At 45.0% G+C, this 22555-nt stretch overlaps 1 protein-coding gene and 1 long non-coding RNA gene across 5 annotated transcripts; one reads left to right on the top strand and one right to left on the bottom strand.

Annotated features, from left to right (window-relative positions):
* Nucleotides 1-667: 667 nt before the first annotated feature.
* Nucleotides 668-2305, bottom strand: LOC114787064 (uncharacterized). 2 transcript variants are annotated; one of them, XR_003749292.1, is made up of 3 exons: nucleotides 2070-2305; nucleotides 1832-1989; nucleotides 668-1079 (listed from the first exon to the last, which is right to left on the bottom strand). It is a non-coding gene; the product is annotated as an uncharacterized LOC114787064 (long non-coding RNA). The 2 variants fall into 2 exon arrangements; XR_003749293.1 differs by having other exon boundaries at nucleotides 2129-2305.
* A 4146-nt stretch (nucleotides 2306-6451) lies between these two features.
* On the top strand, nucleotides 6452-21743 carry rab11fip1b (RAB11 family interacting protein 1 (class I) b). 3 transcript variants are annotated; one of them, XM_028973686.1, is made up of 6 exons: nucleotides 6452-6919; nucleotides 13472-13896; nucleotides 14545-16000; nucleotides 18455-19735; nucleotides 20467-20581; nucleotides 21193-21743. In XM_028973686.1, exons 1-6 carry the CDS (start codon nucleotides 6570-6572, stop codon nucleotides 21397-21399), a joined length of 3834 nt encoding a protein of 1277 aa, XP_028829519.1. In that variant the 5' UTR covers nucleotides 6452-6569; the 3' UTR covers nucleotides 21400-21743. The 3 variants fall into 3 exon arrangements, with proteins under 3 accessions (XP_028829519.1, XP_028829522.1, XP_028829520.1); XM_028973687.1 differs by lacking the exon at nucleotides 6452-6919 and having other exon boundaries at nucleotides 13472-13611; nucleotides 13691-13896; XM_028973689.1 differs by lacking the exon at nucleotides 18455-19735 and having other exon boundaries at nucleotides 6456-6919.
* Nucleotides 21744-22555: the final 812 nt, after the last annotated feature.

Below are 22555 nucleotides of genomic sequence, written 5' to 3'. Positions count from 1 at the left end.
CAAATAAGCCTGTGGGATTTTTTAGTTCTGTTCTTTCATGAACGAAGTATCTGCTTCCTGTATAAAACTCATTTTCTTATCCATTATTTAATGGATTTGTAATGGGTAATAACATAGGGCACTTTTTTAGCAGTTGTTGAGTGCACATGCCAAGCCATTGTCATTGTCTAAAGCCACAGAACACACATTACTGCTGGGCTGGGCCCGCTCTTATCATATTGGCTTTATTCTGATAACTGTGTAGACACAGCTCTCAGACATCCCAGAAGGCCTTTCTACGCGTAAAACGACGGTGCCGTCAATATAACAGAGCTGCTCAGTTTGCGTTAATGATTATGAACATATGAATCATCTGTCTGACTGCTGCAGGTGTATTGAACTCTTGCTTGTTTGCCTAACCCATATGCTGAGAACGATACATGCACGGTAGGAGAAATGGTTAATACTACACACGAGCCAGACATAAACAATTCTCACTCAAGAAATCATTTAATGGATATATCTTTAATTCCAGTATTCAGTGGCTGATGTCCAGAAGAATAAAAACGAAAGAAAACAGGAATGTGTTTGTCCATTCGTTTAGTCAGGAGTGCACAATGGGAGGAAATCCTTGCAGCTGAGTCAAGCCTGTTTGCTGATACAGCCGATAATCTGCCAGGGGAAGGTGTTAAAAACACCTTCTGTCATTTGTTTCTGGTCTTCTCTTCAGAGACCCTTGATGTCACTAGTTTCCGGTGATCACAAAAAGAGCAAAAAAGAACACAAAATATTTGTCTAGATGGCTGTTTTTTAAAAGCATTGTGTCTAATCTATGAAATAGATGAAAAACATAATACTCAAAGCCTTGCAAAAAAAAAACACTGGCCATGGTCAGTTTACAGTGGTTTGAGGGAGTGAGAGAGGGTTCGGCAGTGTTTGGTGAGGAACCTCTGAACCCTCTCGTCATCACAGTTGGGGTCCAGGGGTTTGTCATAGTCCTCGTCTCGCTGGCATGCTCCCTTTTTACAGTTTGCCTGAGTGTTCTCAACCTCTGTGCCGTTATTCTTCCTCCACTTAGTTCTCCTGTTCTGGAACCAAACCTGGAAGGTGAAGGCAGCGAGAGGAGTGTTTGCATATCTCTATTAATGAGACACGTGGGTTTTAGATTGTCTTGTGCTTTGCCTGGAATTAGTTGAAAGTCAAAATTCTGTCATTGTTGGGTTTGTATGGCTTAATGTAACTAATAATGTATTCATTTACAGCATTTATCAGACGCCCTTATCCAGAGCGACTTACAATCAGTAGTTACAGGGACAGTCCCCCCCGGAGCAACTTAGGGTTAAGTGTCTTGCTCAGGGACACAATGGTAGTAAGCGGGACTTGATCCCGGGTCTTCTTGTTCATAGGCGAGTGTGTTACCCCTAGGCTACTACCACCCCAGTTGCTGAATACACAGTAAATACCATATAATGCAACAATGGTTCACTCACTTTAAGGGATATTCATTAAAAAAAACTATTGATTTACTTGACCTTATTTCTATAGAATTCCCTAGAATTGTTCCATAGTTCACACAGGAAATAATGGACACTGTATGTAAGTGCCTTTATTGATCATTTTCCTGTTCATGGATTCAGCCTGGTCCTGGACTAAAAGAGAACTTCGATTAAGATCTCTTTTCAAAAACCCTTTGAGTTTAGAACTAGGCTAAATCCATGAACTGGAAACAGACCCAATAATATGGTCGTCCGTGCTGTGGTGGGTTGGCAAATTGAAGAAATGTGAAATTTCCCACCCCCCTGCCCCTGCACCATACTGTACTTTCGTGACTTAAAATACAACGCTTGGTTACCTTCACCTGAGACTCCGTCATGCCTAGGGACAGCGCCAGCTGTGCCTTCTCCAGCGATGTCACATACTTGTTCTGCTCGAAGGTCTTCTCCAGCGCAAAAATCTGGTAGCCACTGAATGTAGGTCTCGACTGCTTGGACGTCTTGTGCGTCTTGCTGTCTAAAGCAACAAGTAAAAGCATAAAAACACTTGGCTCTGGTCCTGAAGTCTACAAAAACCAAAAAGCTGTATTAAACGACCTGGAGAGCGGACGTTTAATTGCACAGAGGGGCCAATGTTGGAGGGGGAAGGGAGTCACCGTTGCAGTGCTGGTTTGTGTCCCTCCTCCGCTGCCCCGTGGCTCCGGGCGCCCTGGGTAGGCCATCGCCCCCTGCCTGGCAGCAGCTGCTGTAGTCCTGGCGGTACTGGGGAGCCGTGGCGGCTCCATTCGCCGGCGGTGCAGAGAACCCGGCCGGGGCGGGGCGACAGTTGTTGTGCGGGTAGTTAGCACCCATTCCGAGAGCCACGCCGTCCCGGCTGTGCGCGCACGCGATGCCGGAAAGGTCTCGGCAGTGGTCCGTAGGCGCGCTGCCCACATAGCTCCCACTCAGAAAGGGCCCAGGAATGCAGTGATTCATGGGTGGTGACCTTTGCTAGGTTTCAGGTGTTGAGTTGTCGTCCCAGGTTGTGATTTGTTGGTCTTATTCCATCACATTCATCAGTCCATCACAAGGAGGTTGAATGGGAAGGTTCACATGCAGTGGCTGAGTAGACCTGCACTGCCCTGGGATATCAGCTGAGTTTTCCGTTGAATGAGTGACATTAAGACAAAGGCCAGCCCGACTCCTCCCGAATGTTCTCTTTTTTTTTATCGACAGGTGTGTGTTTTACAGTAAGCTGTTACAAACAGTGGTGCCGACATGACTTTCTCTGTTTACTTTCCCACCAGCACAAAGAAAGTTCAATGGCACACATGCTATATGTTGGCCAGATATATGATTAAAAACACATTAAAGAAGCATAGTGGCCATAACCATGTAAATATGCTATGTGTCAACAGCACGTGTCAAAAAAATCTGTACCACTGAATACTATTGCATAATTGTACACAATGTAAATCAGTATATTTTCAATTATAGACACATTACTTTTCTGCACTTATACAGTTCTGATGGTCGTTGCTCTAATTATGGGGAAGGCTTTTATGGGGACACTCTAAAAATAGTTCAATGTGTTATTGACCATTTATAGCATTTGTGACCACAGTGCTTCACACTTATACAGTGGTGCAAAAAAAGGAATTTAGCAGAAACTGATTATGCACGTTGTCCAATTTTAAAAGATGAAAGGGGTCTGTAATTTTTCACCATAGGTACAGTTCAACTGTGAGAGACAGAATGTCAAAAAATCCCGGAAATCACATTGCATGCTTTTTAAATGATTTATGATGCAGAAAATAAGTATTCAGCACCAACAAAGGCCCTCACAGACCTGTTACTTCTTCTTTAAGAAGCTCTTCTATCCTGCACTCGTATACCTGTATTAATGGTATTTGTTTGAACTTGAGCGACAAGATTGTCCAGCCCCTCCTCCGGCACTCTGTGCGTTGCTGGTCCTCCCTGACTCTGGATGACCTGGACCCTCTGGTTGGCCCCCAGATGTCATTCAGCATGGCAGTGGCTCCGGCCCCTGCACACAAAAAAACAGCGCCGAACCTTCCAGGCATGTGCAGCCCCTGATATTGCACGTCCCCATTGACGCTTCCCATGTGTCTCTCCCTGCCGCCCCCAGGAAGGTGGTACCTCCGGTGACCACTCTCCATACCAGCCACAGCTGTAAAACACCTGAAAACTTCACTGAAAGTGAAGTGATTGTCATTATTATTAACACATCACCGTTAGTGAGCAGCCATGAAAGGGGAGTGTGGAGTGTGAAAGTGGAGTGCAGTGTGGGGATAGTAACTTGCTCAAGGGCCTGTCAGTGGCACCTTGATGGTTCGGGATTTGAACCTACAACCCTTCGATTGTGACTCCGCTTCCTTACCTGCTAGGCCACTATAGTACTATACATAAGAGGATTGACCTGAAGCCCAGGAAATCCTCTAATCCACAAAAGATCTGTTTCTTTTGGTATCATCCAAATAAACTTCCAGAATAACATTACTCACATTATACATATGGTTCAACCTCCAGCCAATTTTTTGTATTTTATTGAACAACTTAAGTAGAAAACCAGAAATGGTGGAACCAGAAAAATGGAAATTAAATGTTTTTTTTGTGTGTAAGTGGCTTACTGGGATCACACTGGATTCACACTGGGACAATTTGCGACATTCAATACTTAATCTCCGCCCATGTTTTTGTCTCAAACTCAATCCAATTAAAAGCACAATCTGTTCACTTAATGCCAGTGTACTGAGTCTAGAGCAAGCATGCGAATATGGAGAGAAGGAGGAGACAGAGAATATGTGGATCGTTTTACATTTTGTTATGCTTTTATTAAGCTCGGACCTGCTCTCTACATGCATGCACACTAAATGAATTGACAACTCTGAGTTGTCCATAAATTAGAATATGTGAGTGATTGGTGTGTGTGTGTGTGAGTGTGTGTGTGTGTGTGTGTGTGTGTGTGTGTGCATGTTGGACTAAGCAGTTATAAAAAGTGAGTGATTGAGTGATTTCTCTGTGTTTTTTTATTTTCTTTTTATTGATGACGAGTGGCTGTTTTTAACAGGGCTGAATAAATTCAGTGCACACAATTGAGCTCAGTTCTACTGAAGGTGATAAGAACATAATTAGAAGGGAAAAGAAAATCGAGGGAGTTATGCTCATGTCGTATTTTGAAGCGACTAAGCTGGACTCTTTGTTCTTCAGACACCAGCAGCAGCCGGAAGAGCCACAGTGTCGGGAACTGGGAGCTCAGAGAAAGATTTAGAGCGCACCCAAGTGACAAGACTGCAAATTGAGTATAAAACTCTGTTCCAGAACCACGTTACCTTCAATAATAAGCCAACAGATGAATTCTGGTTTCCTGAGAGAGGCAAAAGTGTAGAAAGGCTGGAAATCATTTACCCAGTAATATTATGATTTTTTTTTATTTGGTAGATGGTTTGTCTCTCCCTCTCCAGTGGTTTGATGTAGGTCTTGTAGGCAGAAGATTAAACTGTTACCTTAAACCCTTGATGTCATCACATAGATTCTCCAGAATCCACCGGCACCGTCTATTGCCTCCGGCTAGTCCAGAAACTGCCCGAAGCAGCCAACAAATTTGAAACCATTATTATCCCATGATGCATACAAATGAAGGCTAACTCCCTGAAGAATTGAACCGACGAATTATAAGAATTCTCTAGTTTTTGTCTCTGCTCATCAATACCTGCCCTCTAAGCCACATTAATGTCTGAATGGTAAGGCCAGGGAGCGTCTTACTCTGTAATATTAATAATGTAATAAGGACAGGACATTCAATCCCAAACCATACAAAAAGCCGCCCTATTTAAACATGTATTCACCACAACGTAATATTTATAAGAATATTCCAGAGAAAGGGCACCAGGGGTTGTTTCTTTGTGTGTTCTGTACTGACTGCCGTCAGTGGTCTCTGGTTCCCATTTGTTCCTGTAGAGGGCGCTGCCGCTACATCTCTGTTTACATGTGAAGGCATTTGTGCTACAGCGTGGGCTTCCGAGTACTGCGTACTGTGGTTTCAGTTCACATGCATGCTGTGTGAGCCTTAGCACAGATTTTTGGTACATAATATATGGTAAATAATAAATGTGTGAAATATATTTTCAAAATGTCAGGAGTAGTCAATAGTGTAAACTGGATGATAAATCGTAAAATACAAGCTGTTAAATGAAGTGGAAAAATAAACACATTCATTTGCAAATATATGAATATAACAATATACAAAATATGTACATTTATTATATAATTATAAAATTGTTTATGGCATAAATGACTGGAAGTTCTGTGTTTCCCATCATTACATTATGTGGATATTAGGCTTATGTTGCATGTTGTATTTTCAATGCGTTATTAGGGGAAAAAAACAATAACACGTTAGGGTTATATTATTCAGTTACTGATCTGCTTTCACATTGTTTACAGTGGAAAAAGAAACAGAGTAAATGAAAAGGAAGGCTATTCCTAAATCCCTCTGCAGCGTTAATTTAACAAATGAATAGAAATAAATTGATGCCCGAGGTTAAGAAGAGACACCATCTTGTCAAGTCATGTCAAGTGCCTGAAAGGAAAACTGTTCGGATTGATCAGCATCCATTGTGTGATTAAAGAGCAACGGCCTATCAAGCAATGGCCTTGCCAGATCTGACGTTGCCAGATCCAATAACAAATACGACAAAAAAGTCAGCGTCAATAGCACGGTAAAAAGGTAAAGGCAAGACGTGAATCATAGTGAAGTAACATAAATATTGATTTATCATACAAAAAACAAACAAAAAAACTATTGGCCGAAACAAGACCCAAATGGCGTATAATTGGCGGATTTGGCAACAACGAGGTACAACCAAGAGACGTGCTCGGCTAATAAGGACTAGTAATCCTGGTGGAGATTAACCGCTGGTCCCGCCCTCTGACACACGTCATCATCAGGCCACGCCCACATACCGTTGCCACACCGCAAGCAGGACACTCAGCTGAAACTTTTCTGGCGACGCCGACGACGAACTTGTCTTTTTTTTTTTGTCCCCCGGCCCTCTTCAACACCCCGCCGGGTCAGCAGCCCCAGGTCGAGCCGCCATGTCTCTAGCCGTGCAGAGCCAGCAGTGGTGCCCGACCAGCGTCCAGGTCACGGCCGTGCAGGCGAGGAGCCTGCGGACCAAGGGGAAGAACGGGACCAACGACGCCTACGCCACCATGCAGGTGGCCAAGGAGAAGTTCTCCACGTCGGTGGCCGAGCGGTGCGTGGCTCCCGTGTGGAAGGAGGAGGCCGCGTTCGAGCTGCCGCTGCTCCATCCCGGCAACGCGGAGCGCTGCACGCTGCGGGTGCAGGTCCTGCACCGGGCGCCGGTGGGGCCGGACAAGCTGCTCGGCCAGGCGCTCGTCAACCTGGTGGAGCTGGAGGAGAACAGGGGCCGCGATGAAGCCGAGTGAGTGAAAAGCCGCCAGCAGTCAGCTAATTCCTCCCGTCCTCGGATGTATTGGCCTGATAGGGACCCGCTATAAACTGATGAGGTCCTGCAGATCTCCACCAGCCACAGATAATCCGACCTGGGCCCATCCTCCCAAACTTCCCCCTGCGCCGGGGCAGGTTAAAGCGCCGCATTGTTCCTCTGTGCCAGTAATTCTGCTTCTCCAGGGCAAACAAACCGCAAATCGAACCCGCCGCATCAGGTTCATTAGAGTGAACTGTAAAAGTTTCGGGAACAATTTCCTGATTGTTTCCTCCTGCTCTGTGCATTTTTAATTATGCCTGCAGGCTTACTGGTTTTACAGGGGACGCTGGGAGGACGTCCCCAACGAAGCCACTGGGGTCTTTACGGTCGTTTTGGGCCCCTGAAGGACTGCCAGTCTGGACGTTTAAACTTTATAGGAATTTCGATCCTGTGGGTCACTGTCGGGAAATTGGACTGTTAATGTCCCCCGTCGTGTTCGTGAGTAATGTGACACCGGCGTGTAAGGGGACCTCCAGGTCATGAGCCGCCCCTGTCTCTGGTTTGATGTACAATTCCTTCAAGCCATTTAACCCGCGAGCCGTCTTGGCCGCTTTCTTTGTCCCCTCAGTAGGTCCCTTGCATAAACCCCCCCCCCCCAGAGGTTAAACCCGGAGGTCGCCGTAAACACATTCCTCCGTGTTTACCGGCAAGAACCGAGGCGCTCGCCGCCCGTTACGCTCCGTTCTTCGCCCGCCCCACCCAGACAGGCCGCGGTAATGTCTCAGCCCAGCGAGAACATTCCTGCCGACTCTGCCTGGACTTGCCGAGTGCCCGCCAGCGTCCTCCGTTCTTCTTTTACGATGTTCAGTAATGAAACGGTGGTGGTAGCCTAGTGGGTAACTATGATCCAGAAGACCCAGGTTCAAATCCTGCTTTTTACCATTGTGTCCCTGAAAAAGACACTGTCCCTGTAACTACTGATTGTAGTTTCTGGATAAGGGCGTCTGGTAAATGCTGTGAATGTAATAAGGAGGTGGTGAATAATTCCTTCCATTCTGCCATGGGAACAAGTCAGAAGCGTCACCGCCGATGTTCCAATGTCAAAATGTCCATGGATAAGCCAGGTCATCGGTGTCTTTATATTATGACATGATGATGCCCGGATCCAGGGCGAGACTCGGGATTTAAGTGTCTTGCTCAGGGACACAGTGGCAGTAAGTGGGGTCAGAACCTCTGGTTTATAAGTGAGTGTGTGTGTATAAAATTTGATTATCGCACATCGATATATTGATTATTGAAGGATTGCAACAGGGGCCACGGGGAAGCGAGCGGCCTTCCGCAGCCTCGCCACTCGTACGCAGTCCAACAAAACCAGCTTTGTCTCATATCTTAAGCCCCGGGGTGCTGCGAGGTGAAATCGCAAAATCCACACTACTTTTAGCTGACGCTCTCATCCGTCTCTCTCTCTGTCCATCTTGTAACTAATCAGGAGGTTACGTGACTAAATACAACTTACTCGGCTCTGTACTGTATTTGTTCGCGACTGTAGTTCAAACCCAGAGAAATCTGCGCTGCTCGTTTTTGAAGCGAAGCGATTGTCACATGTGATACACGGCAGCACAGCACACGGTGCGCACAGTGAAATTTGTCCTCTGCATTTAACCCATAACCCTGAGTGAGCAGTGGGCGGCCGTGACAGGCGCCCGGGGAGCAGTGTGTGGGGACGGTGCTTTGCTCAGTGGCACCTCGGCGGATCGGGATTCGACCTTCCTTAACCGCCAGGCCACCACTGTGATGGTATCAGTTGGGAAAGACGTCATTTAATACGCTGGTAATTAAACTGTGCAGGTTTGCCTCTTTAAGGGGCTGCTGTGAGACTTTGAAGCTTTGCTGTATTGTAAAGGAATTTGAAAAAATCCAGATGAAAAGGATGATGCCACCGCAGGTAGTACTTCACCGGGTACCGGGCCTGCAGGTTTCTGAACTTGCTACCAAATGGACCCGTTGGTGTGGATGTTTAAGCGAATCCCCGTTACCGAGGTCCGCCCCTGAAACCCGACTCTGTTCCTCCTCCTTCGTAATGGCGGGTGGCCGATAGGACGCGTTTCATGCGGGATGTAAGGCCATTCGGGACGAGTGGGGCTCGTCACAAATGCGGAGCGGTGACAATTCGTTCGGAGGAGGACGAGGGAGAATAGCTCCTCTTTCCGGCTGCTTGTGGCGATAAGGCCTCGACGCGGCGCTCCACTTTCTTATCAGTCCGCCGGCACACAGGCGCTGGGAGAGTTGAAAGGGGCGCTGAACCGTAATAAACGCGGCGCGTCCCTGTCTGGCATCACGCGGGGTGGAGGTTCCTCTGCGGCCTCGTCTGCCGCGCCCTTCGATGGCGCAACTTCCCCCCGGAGCGGCTTTTTAGACACGACGCTTGTCAGCTGCAATCGTTCCCACCGTAACCGTAAAAACCGTAAAATCCGTCAAACGAACACACCCTGCTGGTATCATGTACATATGCACGGTCGAACTGTGAGGAAGTCCAGAGTGATGTCATCGCCGAGGTCACCGTCCTGTGCCCCCTCTAGAATCAGGGCCTGGTGACCAAACTGAACACATTGGACAGAATCTAATAGGGCGCTTCAGATAAAAGGAACGTAAAGTCGTCAACTGGAGGCTGTGATGTGCCCTCACCGGTCCCCGCTTCCTGGTTGCGAAACAGGAAGAAAGTGAAGTGACTGTCACATGTGATGCACAGCACACAGTGCACACAGTGAAATTGGTCCTCTGCATTTATCCCATGACAGGGGCCTGGGGAGCAGTGTGTGGGGACGGTGCTTTGCTCAGTGGCAACCTTCTGATTACGGGGCCGCTTCCTTAACCGCTAGGCCACCACTGCCCCAGGAACGTTCCTCCAGGAGGACCCTGGAAGGGCCTGGACGTTCCTGGAAGGGCCTGGAACGTTCTAATCCGGCGGAAATTGTTACACAGACCTGGTTGTTGGGCATCGCTGGCCCGTGTTGGCATTAGGGCTGCAACAACGAATCGATTGAATCGATAAAAATCGATTACTAAAAGAGTTGGCAACGAATTTCCTAATCGATTCGTTATGTCGCGCGACGCGGAGACGTTTGATTATTAAAAAAAAAAAAACGTTATTTGAGCGCGGAGCGGAGTGAACGCACTCGGTCTCTCTCGTGCACAGATGCTAGCAGAGTTTGGCGCTTCATAGACAGCGCGGAGCGAAAATAAAAAAAAACGAGCGGAGGTAGAGGACAGATACATGGCGGAGGCAGAGAAATCCACGCGAAAATATGCAAAAGCGTCATGGCACGGCACGGGAGCACCACGGCAATGATCCAGCACCTGAAACGCAATCATGTTGGAGTGTTTGATGAGGAGGAAGAAGGGAGTTCAGCAGCAGGGTAAGTCGCTACAGAATCCTACTTTTGTTCCGTTTTGAAGTGAGGAACGTAATGTCCCTGGTGCTGGTGTTTAACTCGCCGCGGAGGAGAACTAGACGGGGACGTACAGCGCCACCTACAGGTGTGGAGGGGGGATGAAACAGCGTTCGGACTGTTCTCTGCATCTCCGCGTGGACGACTCGCCTATTGTGTCCCTGAGCAAGACACTTAACCCTAAGTTGCTCCAGGGGGACTGTCCCTGTAACTACTGACTCGCTCTGGATAAGGTCGTCTGATAAATGCTGTAAATGTAAATGTTTACCCGTCATCCAGCTAACGAGTTAGCGTTAGCGCGTTAATAACAGTAGTAAAGCAGGGCTGCTATAGTTACTTTGCATTAAAAGACTAAAGACATGTTTTTATTCACTAGCCTTTTTTGGACCATTCATTTTTCAATCTGTTGTCATGTATAGCTACACTGCAAAAAAGCTTTTCTTACCTAGTAATTTTGTCTCGTTTCCAGTCCAAATATCTAAAAAATCTTAAATCAAGATTACTAGACAAGAAAAATTGCATGAGAAAAGTGATGCTTAAAACGTCTGTTTGAGATTATATCTCATTAAGATTAGTTTTCTTACCCCATTGGCAGATAATTTTGCTTGTTTTAAACAATTTTGAGATGTTTTATCAGAAAACAAGACATCATTTCTTATGCTATTTCATGTGTCTAGTAAATGTATCTTGATTTAAGATTTTTTAGAGATTTGGACTGAAATCAGGACAAAACTAGAAAAAAAAAAGTTAGAAAAGCATTTTTTGCAGTGTGTGTGTGTGTGTGTGTCAGTGCGAGAGTTTGTGAGTGTGTGCGTCTGTGAGTGTGTGCATCTGCAGTGTAGTGTAGAGAACAAGTTCTGACATTCAAACAAATCCTGTTAAATTTACTGATTTGTATTGTTCTTTATTTTTTTTATAAATTATTTATCGTTCTGGCAGATCAAGTGGCACTTTATTTAAAAACAAACAAAAAAAAAAGTCTATATTTGGCAGATGTAAAGCATACATGTGTATGTTTTTTGTGTTAGTCCATTTTTATTTTATTATTATTATAACAGCTCAAGGAGCAACAAGTTTGTGCACTTTCTAAAGATTTTGTTTCTGTTTTTGAATAAAGGGTTGGAAATGAATGCTTTTCTTGTTTTTTTTTTGTTTTTTTTTTTATCCGATTCTACGATTAATAAAAAAAATAATCGACAGATTAATCGATTATTAAAATAATCGTTAGTTGCAGCCCTAGTTGGCATGGTAAAATCCAACTAGAAATCTTCGGTGCAGGTTCAACCTCTCCGGGGGGGGGGGTGACCTACATAAATGGGCGTGTCTGTGGTTATAATGTTCTGGTTGATTTGTGATTACGAGCATGGGTGCCGGCCCAATGGCCTCTGCGCCCCGGCGCGTTTTTTCTCCCCGACGCATCGCGGAGATGTGCGAGGGGAATGCCAGGGGGTGATTTGGGGTGTAGGTAGCGGCGTGGGAGGAGAATTGGAAGTTCTCCCGCGCGCACACTCCGGTTACGGCCGGTGCCATCAGGTGCCATCAGCGGCCTATTCACACACACTCAAAAAAAAAAAAAAAAAAACGCCGCCGCCTTCTGAAAATGCTTAATGCGGCACAGCTCTCGGCTGCTTGTTAACGTCGCCATTGTGGCAGAGTCTTTCACAGCATCACCAGAGAACGGCTCCAGATGCTGGGTCCTCCGAGAGCTACCTCGGCAGTGCCGTTTCCATTTAATCACATGCTTGTCCGGGCCACTGTGTGCCCGTCCGGTCGTTTTTCTTTGTTTTTGGTTTTTTTCAAACTGAACATGGCCAGTGGTGGCCTAGCGGTTAAGGAAGTGGCCAAGGTGCCACTGAGCAAAGCACCGTCCCCACACACTGCTCCCTGGGCGCCTGTCATGGCCGCCCACTGCTCACTCAGGGTGATGGGTTAAATGCAGAGGACACATTTCACCATGTGCACCGTGTGCTGTGCTGCTGTGTACCACAAATGACAATCACTTCACTTTAAATAATGCAGGCGTGACGGCCTGGCGCCGGGGTCTGGAGATAAGAGGAGCATCTGAATCAGCAGCAGGCGAGCTCCAGTGTTATTCTAACCCGCACAGCTCCACGTTTCCTGAGGAAATCAGCATTTTTTTTTTTTTTTCCTCCAGGAGAAAACGCAACTTCTGGAGTCGGCAATTTTTTTTTTGTTTCCTCGGGTCACATTTCCTGATGCTGGGCACGGTTCAGTCGTGTTGGGCTTTGTTATTGTCGTCCATAAATACATGAACTGGGACTTTATAATACTGTGGAATGCCCACAATGTGCGTGGTTACCCAACGTCCCCGGACTTTGTCTTCCTGGGTCTCTGTCCCCTGTTTGTTTGTACCGTGGTGCCTTCTGGCTTTTAGGGCTGCCGCACACATCCAAAACACACACACAGAGACACACAAACTCAAAAGGCATTTAAAATACTGACACGTTTTATATTCCCTGTTCTGATTTATTTATCATAGACCAGTCATAGGAGTCCGCTTATGTGGTGGTTTCAGCTTTTCCTTTGAAGCTTAAACGGAGGTGAGGATTTGAAGTTCAATTTAACGATGGAAAGTGGAAAATCTCGACTGACACGAACTGCTGCTTCTGACTGGAGCTGTCAGCTGTATCTGTAGCTGTCAGAAGTGAATTGTGTTTCGTACAGTTGCATGTTGAAGCTTCGTAGCGAACAGGGATGATCTTCTGGACTGCCGGCGTATCGCTGAGAGCAACTTTTTGTAAGTCTTAAAATTTTCACTGTTGTGCTGCTGAATTATAAATGCTGCCAAGAGACGGGAGCCAGAGTCAAGCCAGGCTGAATACTAAATTTTTTTTTAAGAGATTAAAGGGTTTTTACGTGACAGGATTCTTCACCTCATAAACCACGTCTGAGGACTATAAAATATAATAGCCAGCACGGCAATTTGGCTTAATATCTCTGAACGTCCATAAACGCCAGCGCATCGCAGATTTGTGATCTAAGGATTAATGTCCCGTGCGAACATTTAATCATATTCTTCTGTGTGTGATTAATAATAATAAAAAAAAAATAATAATCTGCCCAAATGCTCCTACAGGTGGTTCAAGCTGCTGGACAAAAATGGCAAACATGACAAAGAAAGGGGTGAAGTGTTGCTGGACATTCGGTTCATGAAGAACAACATGACCGCCAGCATGTTCGACCTCTCTGGTCCAGATAAACCGCGGTCGCGCATGGGTAAGCTGAAGGACAAAATCCGCGGCAAGAGAAAGGAGGGCCTGTCCGACTCTGCCTCCGCTGTCGTTCCCTCCTTCAGCCAGCCGCTGACGGACAGCGAGGAGGACGAAGGAGACGACGAGGCCTCCAAGAAGAAGAAGAGCAAGCTCAAGTCGCTGTTCGCTTCCAAGTCCAATTTACAGCGAAACATCTCCCAGTCCATGTCTACACTGGGCACCCATCCTGAGAGGGACTCCGCCATCGGCTCCAGCAGGTCATCTGACCTGAACGTGCCCTCCCCTGAAGGTAAAATCAACTATTTGTCAGGATTTAAAATACGGATGTTGAAAATGGGATTTTGGAATTTTACGAAATTATGGTTGTTGGCCATAGAGCATGATGGCTAATAGCAGTTGTCAACCAAAAATATGTCCTATGTCCTATTAGGTTACGTGTCCTATGTCTGCAATCGTTGGGGAACAGGCTGCTGCAGGCACAATAATAGCTGCCATGTTCGTGCCTGCTCGTAACTGTCCAAGCCGAGCCCAACCGCGCTAAGCTGTTTGCTGATATTAACGCATTATTTGTAATGCTGCACAACCACGAGAGAAAAAAAATGTGATGATGTGTTTTGTATAATGAAGAAAAAGTGTGACTGGCGTAACCGACAAAATTTTACTTCAATTTTTGGATTTTCTGTTGGACACGTATTCAGTTTTTTTTTTGTTTTACCCACTTAGCAATATGTTTGAATTTATGTTTTGGTTGGAGAGGACCGAACCTCCACATGAATAAGAGGTTCTTGTTGTATACTTTTTATACACTGTCTGACATTTATGCCTATTATCCTCATACTGGCTATATTTAACACAATGAAAAGGACACCTATGCCATGAAAATGTCACTAAAATTGTTTTATTTAATTAATGTTCTTTAATTGTTTTCTTTATGTAGGAAAAAAGAAATTTAAGTTGCTGCCTCACAAGTGGACCGAGAGCTCAGACAGCAAATCCTCCCAGGCCCCAGGACAGGCTAACTTGTGCATTAACGGGAGCCACGTCTACACAGACGAACCCGAGGCCAGGAATGGCCGGGCCGGCTCCAACTTCAGCCTCGGCAGCTCTGGCCACGGGTCTCTGGAGGACCTGCGGAAGAGCTCGACTGCTTCCAGCGACTCCTTTAAACCTCCATGCCACGTACCTGAAATAACTGTAGAGGAAGAAAACTCTGAGGAGGAGGAGGAGAAAGCAAGGAGAAAGGAAAAAGAGGAGGAGAAGAGAAAGATTGCAGAGATGAAGGCACTGGAGATTAAAAGGTTGGAGGAGGAAAGAATTAAAGAGAAAAAGAGAAAAGAAGAAGAAAGGCTCAAGAAAGAGGAAGAAGAGCGAAAAAAAATGGAGGAGGAGAGAATTAAAGAGAAAAAGAGAAAAGAAGAAGAAAGGCTCAAGAAAGAGGAAGAAGAGCGAAAGAAAATGGAGGAGGAGAGAATAAAAGAGAAGCAAAAGGAAGAAAGGCTCAAAAGAGAAGAAGACCGGAGAAGGTTTGAGGAAGAGATGAAAAAGTTGGAGGAGGAGAGAATTATGAAAGTGAAGAAAAAGGAAGAGCAGGAAAGGGTCAGAAAAGAGGAAGAGGAGCATAATAAACTAGAGCAAGAGGAAAAGAGAAGGTCTGAGGAGATAAAAAGAAAAGAGGAGGAGAGGATTAAAAAAGAATGGGAAGAGCAAGAGAGGAGAAGGGTTGAGGAAGAGGGAGAAAAGAAGAAGAAAGCAAAAGCAGCAGAGGAAGAGCAGCTCAGAGAAAAGGAAAAGAGGCGAATGATTGAAGAAGAACAGGTTAGAAGACAGGATGAGGAGAGGAAATTATCAGAGAAGAGGAAGATGGAGGAGGAAGACCAAGCAAGGGAACAAGAAAAGAAACTAATTGAGGAGAAAAGGATCAGGAAAGCAGAGGACGAGTTGAGAATGAAGGAAGAAAGGGATAAAAGAGAGCAAGAGGAAAGAAAGAAAGCAGAGAGAGAAAGGGAAAAGGAGAAGATAAGGTCTGAGGAAGAAAGATATCGAAAGGAGGCAAATGAGGAGAAAAAACGAGAGGCGGAAGAAAGAACTAAAAGGGATGAGCAAAAGAAAAAGGCAAGGGATGAAGAGAGGAGAATTGAGGTAGAGGAGAATGACAGGAAGATAACTGAAGCAAAGAAAGAGGAGGAGAGGAAGAATGTGGAAGAAGTTAAAAAGAGGAACAGCGAAGAGGCGAAGATGGTCCAGGCTAAGGCAGCCACAGTGTCCAGGAATCCTTTTGAGGATGACTCCACGAATCCTTTTGATGAAACCCCTTCCACCAATCCATTTGAGGAGATTCCATCGCCTCCAGGGCCCCTGAGCCGCACACCCAGAGTCTCTGCAGTGAAACCAAGGTCAGTCCCATCACAAGCACAACCTCCACACCAACCAATCCAGTAAGGAACACACACACCTTGCCTACACTGCGGAGATGCTTCCTGCAATGTAGTATGTCTGAGACCATCGGTACTCTACTCCAGTCTGAGGACCCACAATCTTCCCAGCTCCTCCCATTATGACTCTCATGATTCTCCTGTTTGATGTGTCGTGGGCGGGGCAACAGTCTGGAGTCGACCACCAGTGTGTCAGACATACAGGGGCATAAACATAGAATAAAGGAAAAGATACCATCTCTAAAATTGTTAAATGCTTATTTAAGACCCTTTGATCACCCAGTTCATGTTTGGTTTGTCAATGTAGCTTTGCAAGGTAGCATTTTAAAAGGTTAACATTTGTAATAGTCAAGAGACCTCAGTTGATCAGACTGTTCTTTTAAATGTTTTATTTAGTATAAAAATAAATAGGAAGAAATATTATTATAGTAATTGTGACCTTACAAATGTAAGAAGTAAAATTAGAACTACAATTAGAAGTAAAAAGGCGACTATATCCAAGTTATAAACAAGTGGCTTTGCAAACAAATTAAAGTTCATTGTTGAAAGTTTGGAAAAAAAACAGCTTGCTGTATTGAGGATTCCCAATAATATGTAAATTAGCATTTAACTATTGCAAATGAAGCACAACGTTTTGGTGGTCTTATGTCCATGTTATGTCCGATCTGGCACCACTGCTTTGGCTGCTTTGTCCGTGTGACCGGTTTAAATTTTCCAGGACGAGGAAGCAGGACTCGGTCAGTTGTTGCTGTGGGCATCTCTCATGTTAAAGATAATTCGTAAAATATACTGAGACAAATAAAAACTATGTATTACAATCTAATAACACACCTGCAAACCAAACACACCCTGGATGATCAAATTCGGTTTTTCCTTAATCTGTGGATGTTTTTTTATGTATCTATTTATATTTTTCCCATCTGGATTAGATTTAGTATTTAGTCTGTTTTTAGAAATCACACCTAAAGACATAAATGAGCCACATCGGAGAGGAACCGTAGGTCTCTTTATTTTCAGTTGCTTTTTTCCTCATTAGAAAAGAACAATCTAACCGTCTTTGTCTTAACCAAAAAACCTTCTGCCTGTATTTCATTTAAAGGGGCAAAATAATTGACCACCTTAAATCTCCATGCGCGTATGAATAGGTTTATGTTGACCTGAATCCATGTGCCATGTGTTTTTTGTATTTCAACATCAGAAAAACAGGTATAAAGTCATGTAGATGCCCCTTTAATTCTGCCAATGAAGGCAAAGCTAAGCATTCTAACACTCATTCTGCCTCACTGGCAATTACAAGATCTCAGATATGACCTGACCAATAATGGCTTCTATACTTGTGGTTATGTCAGAAAATGAAAGTGACTACTTTTTCCAACCAATCAAAAGCAAGGTTTGTGCTTGCGTTTCAGTTTTTTCCAAAATTGCATCTTCAAATTGATAGTAGAAATTGTATTAGTGCGATCTGCAAGGTGATTTCATTATTTGAGCAAATTAAAGGACTATTTTGCAGGCCTTTCTAACGAAGCACAAAATTGCCTAAACTTAGTAGATCTGACATCATTTGCTTATCTAACACCAGCTTTTTCATCACACCAGACCTCATTTTTTGGTATGACTCATTATGTCTGTTTTTGCATTTCAACATGGTAAAATTCATCTCCTTAAAAGGACAATGTGCAGGATTGTTTTTGCAGTAAATCTGTATAATATGTGACATTTTAGTATGCCATCATTTTTTTAACAAATATAGTTCTTGAATTTTTATATAGTGTGTGAATTTTTATTTATTTAAAAAAAAATGTGGTACTACAGTATTTCCCCCCCTCCTAATAGTCGCAGTCCTGCATATTGTGCATTTAAACACGCACATGTATAAATAGCCAAATACAGCACCTCCTGATCAAAGTCAATTACCTTCATTTGAAAATAAAGATTTCTAACCACTTTGTATTGTGATCATGTTTGCTTTCTCCTTTCTATCTATTAACTGCTGTGAACGTTTTAATGCCTCCTGCTTGCGTAAATCTGGGGAGAAATTTGTCCTCGGACAGACGAGCTGACAAAGCCCTGCAGTTCCTCTAGCCTGCGTTGTGGCCGCTTAACAGCAGGACGTGGACTGACGTATGCGTATGCACGTACAACAAGAGCCTGAATTAGTCAGAAATGAATGCTTTTAAAAAAGAAACGAAATGGCAATGCATTTGATTTGTGATTATGTGGCTGAGCATTTCGATGCGACTTACCGTTTTTTAACCTTTAGATTTTCGGGGAGCGTCCTTCTTTACATGTGTTCATACGTATACAGTTGTTTGCTCTGTGGGAAGTCTCGAAAGCTTTTCAGCAACCTCTGAAATTGTCAGTGTTGCACCTCTACCAGTCTTTTTTAATGTTCCTTTACTCATCCCACTTCTCCAGTTTTGTCGGCTCTGGTGCCTCTACTCTGGTCTTTGAGGCATCTTCAAACCCTTTCTTATCTCCTACTGAACTCAAGAGTCCAACAAATTTAGTAAGTGGCAGCATGGAGTGTCTGGCTGAAGCTGGAAGGGTGGAGAAGAAACGGCGTGCCCCTTTGCCACCAAAGAAGTCAGAGGCGTTTTCTTCAGTGAAACCAGACCTTTTCCAAAGAAACCTTTGCATGACTCTCTCAGCTGAAAGCCACCATCCAGGTTTGAGGGAAAGAAAAGGCTCCCCTGATCAAGACGACTCTGACTTGAGCGCGAGCAAGAGGCGTGCACCTCAGCCTCCTGATCCCTTGATGGGGGATAAAGTTCAGAACATAGTGGATGTAAAAGCAGCGCGAGTCTGTCTCAAAATGGTGAATGATGAGCTGGCCTCCAGTCCTCCGGTGGATAATGGTCAAGAAGGAGAATCTTCTAATTCTGCTGATGAAGGCTCATGCAGTAATGCTTTACTTGAATCCGCCCCTGGCGTCCCACCAGATGTCTCAACACATCACTTTGCGGACTCAAAAATCTTCAGCCGCGGCAAGGGACCAGCACCCAAACCTCAGGCCTCTTCGGTCTCAGAGAAGTTCACTCCAGTGCTTGTTCTAGATCATTTACTATTAAAGAACAATGATCCTGAAGTTGCTGAGCACAGTGGGATCACTGAAGAACATCAGACTTTGGACTATTGTGCAAATGAGATGAATGTGAGCGAAACCAAAACTGATCCTGAACCTTATGGTCCTGAAGATGCCCAGTCCAGACAAAGGGATGGGCAAGGAAGCTCTCCAGCTGGAATGGTTAAACCTGATGGGTGGCATGAGCTTGATGGTCAATGTTTGGTTCAGGATTTGGAGAACGGTGACGCACAAAAGATCCCAAACACCGGTATTTCTTCTGAAGAGTGTAACGTGGGCCTATCAAGAATGAAGAGCCGTGCGCCATTACCCCCGACAAGAATGATTAAGACAACACCTGCCAGTTTGGCCAATCAGACTTCAGAGGTGACGAATTTGGATTTCGGAGGTCACAAATCAGAAAGCGTCTCAGAGAGTCCATCAGACCACGCCACTGCATCCTCAACGCCACCTGACCCGCTGGAAACCCCAGGAACACCAAAGATGGCAGCAGAGGTTCAGTCTGGGCTGAAGGCGTGGTTCCACACCAGAGTTTTACCATCTGCCCCCCGCCCAGCAGCTGCACGGAGCAGTGGAGGCAAAGGTGGAGGTAAAGCTGGCGGGCCGACTCACAGGTGAGAACGTCCTGGTGCTGTAGATGGGCGGCGTGCAGTAGTCTGAGTGCGGATGAGCTGTTTTATTCCCCCCTCCCAACCCTGGTCCAGGCTGAAATGTGATATGAAAGATCCCCTTGTTTCTAGTGTATGTTTGCTGATCTTGTTTTGTGATTTTTGTCTGTTCCTCCTCTTATTTGCTGGTACACCATAGCCTCCCAGTTGCTGATTTCTTTTCAGTTTTCTTACAGCGTGTTCTAATATTATGACTATTAAACATCAACATAAAAGACCTAAAAGGATCATCATTTAAATAAAAAAATGATATCCCCCTGCATTAGAAGGAATGGTAAAAAGGAAGGGCAGTTTACATTTGGAACAAATCCTTTTCAGATTCAGGCAGGAGCAAAATGTATTCTATTCACTGTGACCATTTCATGAGCCAGGACCTGTTTGTTAGAGGTTGTAAAAATGGGATCCTGAGCATTCTGATGACCTGAATGTGTGAGGTGTTTCATTAGATGTCTGTCTGCTTTCATTGAAGCAGCCTCTGTGCTAAATGGGTGAAGGAAAACTTGTCCTGAGGTGCTGAGACCTTCAAATAAGGTGCTCACTGGTGTAAAAAAAAAAAAAAGCAATTTGTGAGTTTGTTGAAGCAGAGTCCCAAAATCCATAATGTTTCAGGGCCATATTTACCCTGCAATGCCCTGGTCCTCTGCTCATAAGCATAATCTATTACATTCTGTCCACAGGCCTCATGCCGTGAAGCCTCTGATCCCCACAGAAAACCAGTCAGGCCACAACAGTCTGGAGGTGCAAGACATCAACCCAGCAGGGAAGCCCCCCAGCGTGCCAGCGAGGACAAAGGTATGTGTGTCTTTTTCTTTTATGTCTCCCAGCTAAGGTAATTACTTGCCGGTGACCTTTTCCCCCCCAGATAAAAAGCTCAAATGTGTATCCAGGAGATCCATGTGCATTTTTGGCTCTTAACCGTCACCCTTGGTGAGCAGTGGGCAGCCATGACAGGTGCCCAGGGAGCAGTGCGTGGGGACGGTGCTTTGCTTAGTGGGTCCTTCTGATTATGGGGCCGCTTCCTTAACCACTTGGCCACCACTGACCCTTCATCTGTAACAGTCATGTCATATATTATTATTTTGACTCAAGATTTTTGTTTTAACCCTTCCTCCCCCTTACCTGCACGTGTGTCTCAATGGGGCAGTGGTGGCCTAGCGGTTAAGGAAGTGGCCCCGTAATCAGAAGGTTGCCGGTTCGAATCCCGATCCGCCAAGGTGCCACTGAGGTGCCACTGAGCAAAGCACCGTCCCCACACACTGCTCCCCGGGCGCCTGTCATGGCTGCCCACTGCTCACTCAGGGTGATGGGTTAAATGCAGAGGACAAATTTCACTTTGTGCACCGTGTGCTGTGCTGCTGTGTATTACATGTGACAATCACTTCGCTTCAATTTCCCCCACTCAGGCGAGCCAGTCTGATACTAAAGGGCCGTACTCCATGCTGACCCGCGAGGAGCTCATCTCCCTACTGGTGAAACAGCAAGAGCATCTGTCCCAGAAGGACTGCAGGATCGTGGAGTTGGAGCAGTACATAGACAACCTGCTGGTTCGCGTCATGGAGGAACAGCCCAGCATCCTAATGACACTGAGTGCTTCCAAGAAGGCCCACTGAAAATGAATTTAGACACCTCATTACCCATGTACAGTGCAAATGTCCATTTCTGCCGTGTATACAAGAATTGTGGTGCACTTATCTATTTTTACATGGCCTTGCTCACGCAAGCATGTTTTATTATTATTATTTTTTTAAGATAAGTAAGCCCCTACACCGATCGGCATGGACAGAGTGAATTGCAGTATGAGTCAGACTGGGTCCTAGTGTGCCTTTTAATGAAACCGTTTACTCTCCTTCATCAATTAAAGTTGCACTTCTCCTTTGGAAATTACTGGCACTTTATCCCTTTCTTTTTTCTTTTTTCTTTTTTTTTTTATCTGTTCTTCGCCTGCTTTTTTTTTGTTGTTCTGACTTATGTACCTGTAAAACAGTTGACCAGTGTACACTACTGTTCAGACACTTTCTTATGTTTTTTTTTTTTTTTATGTTCTTATTACTGTAATCTCTGAAGTTCTAAAGACAATAAATATTCATTTCCACGTTTTTTTTTTTTTTTTTTTGTGCTGCTAAATTACTTTAAGAATGCAACATGTTTCAGGCCATTACTACACCATGTTTCATTAATAGTAATAGATGCCTGCAGCCCAAGCAGGTTTTTAGAATAGAAGGAGAGATGCAAAGACTAGGCTGAGGAAGCGGACTTGTAACCAAAAGGTTGTGGGTTCGAATCCCAAACCGCCAAGGAACCATTCGGGGAGGTGTGTGTGCTTGAGATATTCTCCAGCTCACACATTTACATTTAGAGCATTTACCAGACGCCCTTATCCAGAGCGACTTACAATCAGTAGTTACAGGGACAGTCCCCCCCTGGAGAGCAATTTAGGGTTAAGTGTCTTAAGTGTAGGGTTAAGACACTGAAACCCCTGCATGTGAGCAACGCGGTTTATGCAACATGCAATTTATAATAAGCAGCTCAAGAAATAGAAAATGGCACAGCTTGCATGCACTTTGATTTCCTACAAGCACTGTAGTCAAACTCACTACAAGGGGCAGCTAATAAGCAGATTATGCACAGATCAACATAAACTTGTTTGCATTGGTCCCATTGGTCACACAATAATTACAGTCTTAAGCAGTCACATGACCATAACTTGTAGGCATCATTAGCCACAGGCGTCATTATGGAGTAGGTCATCCCATAACGGTTTCCACT

The sequence above is a fragment of the Denticeps clupeoides genome, chromosome 3 (genome assembly GCF_900700375.1).
Source record: "Denticeps clupeoides chromosome 3, fDenClu1.1, whole genome shotgun sequence".
In the NCBI taxonomy this organism is placed as follows: Eukaryota; Metazoa; Chordata; class Actinopteri; order Clupeiformes; family Denticipitidae; genus Denticeps; species Denticeps clupeoides.
The sequence above is the reverse complement of the archived record's forward strand: the minus strand, read 5'-3'. Positions and strand labels throughout refer to the sequence as shown.

What these genes read in the sequence shown, in the direction of transcription:
- rab11fip1b (XM_028973686.1), top strand. Translation starts at nt 6,570, where the DNA reads ATGTCTCTAGCCGTGCAGAGCCAGCAGTGGTGCCCGACCAGCGTCCAG. An exon ending in GAACGTGCCCTCCCCTGAAG is followed by an intron (nt 13,897 to 14,544) that starts GTAAAATCAACT and finishes TTCTTTATGTAG; the next exon opens with GAAAAAAGAAATTTAAGTTG. An exon ending in GCTGGCGGGCCGACTCACAG is followed by an intron (nt 19,736 to 20,466) that starts GTGAGAACGTCC and finishes TTCTGTCCACAG; the next exon opens with GCCTCATGCCGTGAAGCCTC.